Below are 9087 nucleotides of genomic sequence, written 5' to 3' on the forward strand. Positions count from 1 at the left end.
AACAAACATGGTATATCATGTTTAAGCGAAAACTAGTGAGCTAACTTCCTGCTAACTCTGTTAAATGTAGTAAATTCTTGTCAAGAGATTGATTCTAAAACACTTCTTCAGCTGAGAATCAGAGAGGAGAAACACACAGTTTTACTTACTGCTCAGGGACTCGCAGCTCTGAGACTGCCCTGGTCTTTATTTATACATCAGTGGGTGTTTGTTCCTTACATTGGAATGTGGATGTTTATATGTGTGTGTGTGGGTGTGTGTGGGTGTAGGTGTGGAGTCAGAGTGTGACCCCATAACTGACTTCCCTAGATCTGCTGGTCTGGAAGTCCAACAGTTCATCTAAGCACTTTGGAATGCACACAAAGCCTTTGCAGACTATTAAGGATTGCACATCCTATCACTACCATATGCAAACGTATATTATTAAAAAATTATACTGACTACTAAGTATAATTTTGTATTGACAATTCTGTTTTCATGGATGCCGGGATGTTAAACTTCATCGTTACACCTGGTAAAACAGCAACACTGATCATTTTATTAAAGATGGAAGAATTTAGAATGCTTTGAATTCTCAGTGATGCTGCAGTGTTCGTTTGACTTTGGGACTGTCATGGCTCTGTGCAGGCAGGGAGAGAGGACCCAAAATCCAGGACTCACAGAGGCAAACATAACTCAAAACACTTAGCTTTATTGCTGGATAGCAACCGAACAGAAAACTAACCAAATTGAGAGTATAAAAACAAACTAAACAGGCAGGCAGGGTAGCAAAGAGAACACACGGTGAAAGTGAGGGCATGACGCAACAACAAGCAGTGGAAGACGCAGACACTAAATACAAGAGGTGAACAGGACTAAGAGGAAACAGCTGGGAGACACGGCTGACGCTGATTACACTGATGAGACAGGAAGAGCACAAATAGAACACACTGATAAAATACACAGACCTTCAAACTAAAACAGGAAATGCACAGACTGGACTCAGAGATGCGGTACAGGCAGAACAGAGGAAGCACAAAACCAAACCTCTTTATTGATCCCAGAGAGCTTGAATCGTCCCAATTGTCCTCTTGCTTCATGGTTTAAAGTCGGCCAGTGGATAAAATGCAAAGGATATTTATTTATTTATTTGTCCACTAACATCATGAGGTTTAAATTTCAAAGTGCATTTCAATACTTAATTACCAAATCTCATCAAAACAAATTGTAATGCCCTATTTAACAAGTGTTATCACTGTGAGATCTTAAACCAAGATACTAAACATCAACATCAACATCTCAGTATTGTCATCATTCACATGTTGTTATACTAACGTTACCTGTGAGGTGTATTGCCAAAGCCACTAACAATAATGTCCAAAAAGATTGGACTTGGGAAGACATGGGACCCATGGACGCTTGTCCCATTTAATCTGTGAGCTGTAACAGGACACCACCGTCTAAAACAGTGTTGTTCCAGTGAAACAGGAAACTGATCAGATCTTGAGATAAAGAAGTGAAGCAGCTGTTATGACAAGTAATGCAGTGAATATCTGTGGTGACCTCATGCTTTCATTGTCCAAACCTAGTCATAAAACCTGTTTGTGTTTGTGTTTCCCTTGATTTGTTTTCTTTTTTCTTAGATTATATCAGTAAATGTTATCAACTAAAGCTGATTTCAATAAAGGCAAAAAACTAAAAGGAGCATTTATTTGATTTCCTGAAATAGTAATACATGAACAACTGATACTAGTGAAGCAACATACAAACAGCTTTAAATTCTGTTTTTGAAGACAAACTGATTCCACATATTTGCTTTTGGCTGCAATTACTCTGAGTTTAGTTTGAGACAATACTCAGAACTTACTTTTTATGTACACTTTATGTCCAGATTTCCTTTTCCTTCTTTAGATCACACGTCAGGGTTACACGCTCAAACGATAATGAGAGCTCAGATATGATGTCATCAGTTTCCAGAGAAGCAGGAAACTGATCAAATGTTAAGATTTAAGATTTGTTGATTTGTCAGTTTGTGTCTGTCCTGGAAACATGTTTGTGTGCACAACCGAAACAAGGTTTGGACACACTCAAGAAAACATTTCATCATAGCAAGGTCAAAGGTCAAGGCCTTAAGTTGTAACAGCTTAACCAGATCACATCACGCTGGCATTAAAAGCATTTAATGAAGTTTCCTTTTAACATGTGCACACTCGCAAGAACCGATTGTTTGCAACACACACATTCTTTTCTCATCAGACTTCTGAAGAAACCACGCCTCCTGTTACTGCAGGTGAGTGTTTCCTTTAACCACTGCTCAAGGACAAATGCTGCACAGCCTCACTCACGGCAAGGAAGCAGATGCATCAGTGTAATTTATGAGGTAGATACTTTATGTTTGGTTGTTTGTATAATTTACTGTATAATAGAAACATAAAGTGTGTCTCTGTGGTTCTAAGTGACAACTTGTTGCCTCAAACATGTAAAACTTTAGTTCTCAGATGCAGATTTGGTTGTGATCTAAGGTGTATTTGTTTATTTGTGAGGCAATTTACAACAAGCTACATTGTAATAGTTAATATCCCTCTATGCTGTACATTACACAGTGTGAAGGCCATCTACAGAGAAGAAACAGTTTAAGCATAATTATGTTATATAATTATAATCATTTACATGAACTCTAACCTTTTTTGATTCAAAATAAATTAAATTATTCTGATCATAGTTAAGTGTTGATAGATCATCACATAGTGGCATACATCAATGTTGAATTAGGATGCTGTTTTTAAACCACATGATTTGTTCTTTTTTTTATTTCAACATGAATGCAGAGGTATATCTCTTTATTGTGACTATTTTCTTCTTGTTTTCCAGAACAAAATGAGCCTAAAAAACTGGTTTGGATTCCCGATCAGCCCAGGTAACCTGACACAAGTATATTCAAATCTAAAGCTCAGTACTTGTTTATATGTGTATAAAAATACTTCAGAAAACTCTGCTTTTCTTCACTTGCTAATTTTTACTGGTAGTTAGAAGATTATGAAGAAACCTTTTTGTTTTTGACATTGAAGATTATTATTATTATTATTATTATTATTATTATTATCAGAGTTATTTTATTTTCATGATTTTCTTTCATTTTTCACTTCAGAGAATTTGACTCCTGCGGTGCTCAACTGCATCATTATTATTGTTGTCTCGGTGCCCATTCTTCTTGTTGTTACTGTCACATACAAGTGTAAGCAAAAGAAAAACAGTAAGTCACAAATTCCTTTTTCAGTTTGCTACAAGTTTAATGAGCTCTATGAATATCTTTCCCCTTATAATGGTATTTTGAAAGATGTTGGATAATGAGAGATACAACCCAAGTTACTTAAGACTTTATAAGAATCAAACAAAACACTAATCTACCATGTTTTGTGTTTCTGCAGGAGGGAGCAAAAATGAAAATAAGACAGCTGAGAGGAATTCAAGTGAAGCTTTGAACTCAGGGGAAACAGAAAATGACAACAAGCATGTGAGTAAACAATGGACATTACATATATCTACTTCCGATGAAGAAAGAAACAAAGAGAATTGCGTGTTAGAAGGAAGTCTAACCTGAACAACAAGGTTCAGTCAGAGATGAATCAGAAGCACAAAGCCAAGAGAGCAACTCAGGAAAAAAACAGGGGGAGGAGAGAGAAATGAACCAGCTGCACTAAAAACAAATTACAGATGGTGTAAAAATGAATGGCTGTCATGTCTGTGAATAAAGGCATGATAGTGGGGCAAACTTAGATAAATGCCAAATTGTTTAGAAGGGTTAAAGAAATCTGAGCTGGCAGCAATCATTTCAGAGTGTCGGGTCAGAACACTTGCAAATGTTCAGATGTGAGAGGAACAAACAGGCAGAGTCCAGGAATAAAGTCGTCATTCTTTGTATTTCCAATTGAGAATGTGCCCGCAGCTGGGCGAGAGAGTGTGTGTGTGTGTGTGTGTGGTTTCTGCAGACAAAGCATAATGATACAAATCAATTAGGAATCAAATTACATAATAAACATAAAGATACAACTGAGGTGTACTCAAGTACAGTATATAACTAAATAAGCTGACATTATACTTCAGACTGGTTACATAAACTTAAAGTCAGACATGATGCATTAACACACCGCATACAACTATGCACTGAAGGCAACTTTACATTGGTTTACCATCTGTTACACAGAGCACAGAATCAACAACACGATAACAACGAATCTCTCTGCTAGAAGCTAATTTGCGAACAAATCTGTTATGCTAGCGAACTGCCACTTCTACATAACGTCACTTAAACAAAAGCAGAAACTGCTGGTAAGTCATCAAATACACTCATGGCTGAACACAAACATAACTTAGAGAAGTAAACATTAACTTACGGTCTTATGAACGCACACACTGTCCGTTGTTCGGCTGCCGTTTGTCTCTGAACTAAAGTTGCAGACATGCACACCGATGGTGCATTCAGGGGGCATAGGAAATCCCATACAAAAACCTAACCTTAACCTAAATAGACTTAAGGACAGCTTTTACAACAACGGCCCTAATCAGTGCAAACAGTTGACCTGATTGGTTACCTCCCAGGACTTCTTTTGGGGGGTAACAACAATAACAATAATAATATTTTTGTATTTTTATAAAAAAAACAAAAAACAAGGTGGAATAATAATTAATGTGAAATAGTAACAGTATGCAATACACATACACTTATTCGTCATTTTTATAAGTTAAGTTACTGTGTTGTGTTGTGTGGTATCGTGTCATGTTGTGTTGTATCTAGTGCTGATATTGGACAGTTTCATTTTACTATTGTACTATGTATGACTGTGCAATGACAGTAAAGAGTTATCTTACCTTATCGTAGAGAGACTCCATTGTAAATCAAACATGAGTTTTTAGAGTTGCTGCTTTGTTGACTTTTGACAGCTTGTTTCAGTCTTTATTAGCCCCACTGATAAAACAATATTTTATAGCAAGTACAACTACAGTGAACAAGTACACCACCTTCACAGAATGTGTGTGGCCAATAATTATACAATCTCTAAATTCAGCAAAGTCATTAAAATAAATAATCCATTAGATATGACTTCAATTGACGCCATCTTCCATTGAGATTATGCACCTGTGCAACAGAGGCATGCTGAGGGAGCAAAGCCATATTTGATCAGTAGCTCATCTTCCTCTTATTTAAAAAAAATGATGAAATGTTCTGGCTTTAGGTGTTTTTCTATGATCTATATAGAATCGTGTCCTCCATCAGAAGGATGCATACAGTGTGTCCATGATATAATGCTGGCAGTGTTATTGTGTTAAGCTAAATGACTGTAAATAGTCTGAAATTTCACTTTTAGAGCACTTCCTTCATACACACACAATATTCTTTATGTCTGATAATCGCTCCAAAACGTGCTTCTTTTTCATAATGTTCTACTTTTTTCCAAGTTAAAAGAAAAAGAAGCTGCAGCCCTGAAGCTCAGTGATGAACACCAGACTGAGGAAGGAGATGAGAAGAACCTGCAGACACTGGAGAATAATTCACCAAACCATGTTGTGGGTAACATTTTTGCAAATTAAATCTTCCAAAAGTTTGAAGCTTTATTTTAAAAGCTCCAACATTTTTTTCTCTAATCTCAGGTGGATGAGGAAGTAGCTGTGGGACAGCAGCAGCTGCAGGGTGAGGAGCAGCACAGGGGGCATGATGAGGTGAGGATGCAGACTCTGAAGACAAGGCTGGAGAGCATGAATGAAGTGGTCTAAATGCATGAAACCAGCTCAGATGTTTCCCCAGTTGTCATCTAGTCCATGCTTAGCTGTATGCTAACCTAAATGAATGAATAATTGATCCTCTCAGCTGTGCTTCTGTTTGTTAGTTGGATAAAACTGAGGTGATGACACCTGACACGCTTAAAGAAAAGCAGGAGGTCTCTTCACAACTGAACCTCAGCCTTGCTGTCACCACGAGGAACAAAGTAAGCAACATCACCTCTTACAGCACACATGACCTTATATTACACTAACTCAGGACAACCATGTTATGGTACTTTTTAAAGAATCTTCTTTGATTAAAAACACTTTTGTTTTTTTTTTCATTCAGTGGCAAAAATCAGCCGATGGAAAATGAGCTGCAATGGCAATCAATGCTGATGACCACTGTACCAATCCTGTTTTTTAGAGAATTAAAAAGGACTTCTAGGATTAAAATGTAGACAGCTTTTGATCTAGATCACTTAAAATCATATTTGTTTTGCAACCTGATTACACTTTTCACCAATTCAAGAATATGTGTATTTTGTTAATAATGCTAAGAAAATGTACATTTAATATAATAATTTCTTATGTTGTTTTTTTCTCTGTGATCTCAGGTGAATGAGGAAGTAGCTACAGCACAGCAGCAGCTACAGCGTGAGGAACAGAGGGAGGTGGATGCTAATGTGAAGAAAAAGCTAGAGAGGAAGAAGAAGGTGGTTTGTCTTGTATGGTGTTCATTCCTTCTGTATCGAGTTGGAGAAATGCAGATTTTTTTTGATTACCCTTCACCTCACTCTTCTCCTAGTTTAACGACATAGTGGCCAGGTTTGAGCAGGGTGCACAGCAGCAGAGTAGGAAGGACGCTGAGGAAGATCTTCTGGACAGAAAAGTGATTACATTTATTTTAATTTTTAATGTATCTATAGATATTTTTATATTTTTCAACTAATAAGGAATTAATACAGACAGCAGTTATGTATTGCAACAAAATTGAAATGTTTTTTCGTTCTTAAACCATCCTACTTTTGTAACTATAAATAATTATGAGTGATGATATAAAACTTGGGCCCTGTTAGGCCCTACATATATTAAATATTTACATAACTGTGATTGTAAACCACTTACAGTGGAAAATGCTGCTTTGATAAGATTTATTTGAACACAGGTTTCATCCTGATTTGTGTCTCTTGGTTTGTCTGTCGTAGTCTCCTCTCTCCTGTGACCCTGAAGATTCACTGAAAGTCATTGAAGAGATGGATGCAGAGTTGAAAATGAAAGACAATGATGTGCAGATGCTGAAGAAAGAGCTGGAAACCAATAAAAAACAGGTTATTTCCTTTAGTTTCATTCCATGAGTACATCTCATATTTGTCTCTTTCATGTTTGATATCATATCTAGTCAGAGGTTCAGCTGCTGCTATGAAGCTCAGTGCCTCTAATCAGGACAGAAGTTATCATTGGTGTTTATTTTTATTATCTTTGTTGCAGTAATTGTTCTTATTCATTACCATTTGTCCCTGCCGTTTTGTCTCATATCTCAAAAGACATCAACAGCTTTACTCAGTTCTGGTGTTACTGTAAATCTGAATGAAAGATTCATGAATGTGATTAATTGGCACAATGGGTTAAAAATGATTTGCTACTCTGTGTCTCATTTTATATTTACAAAAATATGAGGTGTCGTAGTTTAAAAATCACATTTTTTTGACTGATTTATAGATCCATCAGCCATCAGCTGATCATGAGGACACAAGTCAGACTATTGATGAGCTGAAACAAACCCAAAATCTGTTGGAGAAGAAGAATGCAGAGATCAGGGAGATCAGGAAAAAGGTATACAGAAAACCCCCTTTTTAGCCTGGTGACCTGTTTTAAGACCAGAGACTGGGATTGTCTGATCTTTTGGTTTCATTTTGATCATCCTTTTCTTCTAGTTTGAGAACGAACTCAATAAAGAGAAGCGGAGACATAAGGAAGACCTGAATTCCCTGAAGGAGGAGCTTGAGGTCCAAATCAAGAAGGTTAATTCCTTGATTTTAATGTATTTATTATTCATATGATTTTAGCTAAAACACAGATATAAAAACTATCTGAGAAATGAACTTGATTTTTTTGGGGGGGGGGTGTTTAGTGAGGTTAGACATCAAGGCAGCCAATATTTGTCCTCATATTTCCACACATAATCTACATGAGACACCCACTGGTCATTAACTATAAATATACTTTCTTTTTACTTTCAGCTTTGTGTAATGTTGGTCACAGTGCATTTGACAAACTATATATTTTTGGGGCATAGTAAAGGTTGTCATTACATAGATACTGTAAGTCACTCGAAAGTTTTATTCATTTCTGCGTTCAGTTTGTCAGATTTACATAAATCTTCGATTGCTAGCATTGTGACGGTAAAGTTGATTTCATTCTATAATACTGGACTTATATTTGTAGGAAGGTTTGAACTTTGAGAGTGTTTAAACGAGAGAGAGAAATGATAATGCTCGTGCTTGTCTGAGAAAAGTGTATAAAGTGTGTAGTGAGGGGTTTTACAGCCTTAAAAAATATAAGAATATTATACAATAATTGTAAAAAAGTAAAGCTGACTACTTTGTGGATTTCGCCTATTGAGGGATATTTTTAGAAAGTCACTCCCGTGATTAACAAGGAACCATTGTACTACATTTAAACACGAGGATGCTGAAGGTGCTGCTGTAGCAATAAAGTGTAGATACATTATTTATATGATGCAATGCTGGTATTTTAGCATTATATTTTTTTTCAAATCGTAAAAACAATAAACCAGCTAACACTGTTAATGGTAAAAAATAAAAATAAAAAATCAATGTAAACTTCCCTACATTCCTTCCAGCTTAAAGACAAGGTAAGTGAAGTCCAGCAGCAGCTGAAGGATGAACAGCAGAGCAGAGAGGAAGCTGAGAAGAATGCGCAGACTCTGATGAATGAATTGGAGAATAAGAACAAAGAGGTGCGTATTCATTACATTAAGATCGACATATGCACCATATCCGTGTGTTTTTCAAGGCTTTACTATTTGTTCAAAATCCTTTTTTTTTTTTTTTTTTTTTTAGCTACAAGAGTCCCAGTGTCAGTTCGAGTCTCTCAAAGAGCAAACCAGAAGTCTGACAAACTGTGAACTGAAAGAAAGACACAAGGAGAAGGTCAGTGATTTTATAATCTACCCATCAATTCTGTATCAGTATTCACCTTTAAATGTTTTTTGTATAATCTAAAACTGTAAAATCTGAGATCTTTTTAAGATGACTAGATTCTACTTTTTTCTCTCTCTCTCTCTCTCTCTACACACACACACACACACACACACACACACAC

General features: G+C 36.4%; 1 protein-coding gene across 1 annotated transcript in view; it reads left to right on the forward strand.

Moving 5' to 3' along the window:
• Window positions 1-2304: 2304 nt before the first annotated feature.
• The window catches only part of LOC102214027 (tropomyosin-like), an 8536-nt gene continuing 1753 nt past the window's right edge, over window positions 2305-9087 (forward strand). The window contains exons 1-14 of the mRNA XM_005754511.1: window positions 2305-2359; window positions 2851-2896; window positions 3128-3232; window positions 3408-3493; window positions 5437-5544; window positions 5629-5697; window positions 5865-5963; window positions 6357-6455; window positions 6548-6631; window positions 6948-7070; window positions 7462-7575; window positions 7677-7763; window positions 8606-8722; window positions 8826-8915. Coding sequence (XP_005754568.1) covers window positions 2857-2896; window positions 3128-3232; window positions 3408-3493; window positions 5437-5544; window positions 5629-5697; window positions 5865-5963; window positions 6357-6455; window positions 6548-6631; window positions 6948-7070; window positions 7462-7575; window positions 7677-7763; window positions 8606-8722; window positions 8826-8915 — 1221 coding nt within the window. The 5' untranslated portion in view covers window positions 2305-2359; window positions 2851-2856. The remainder of the gene's footprint in view (window positions 2360-2850; window positions 2897-3127; window positions 3233-3407; window positions 3494-5436; window positions 5545-5628; window positions 5698-5864; window positions 5964-6356; window positions 6456-6547; window positions 6632-6947; window positions 7071-7461; window positions 7576-7676; window positions 7764-8605; window positions 8723-8825; window positions 8916-9087) is intronic.

The sequence above is a fragment of the Pundamilia nyererei genome, unplaced genomic scaffold, assembly GCF_000239375.1.
Source record: "Pundamilia nyererei isolate P.nyererei 1_Seehausen unplaced genomic scaffold, PunNye1.0 scaffold00577, whole genome shotgun sequence".
NCBI classification, from domain to species: domain Eukaryota; kingdom Metazoa; phylum Chordata; class Actinopteri; order Cichliformes; family Cichlidae; genus Pundamilia; species Pundamilia nyererei.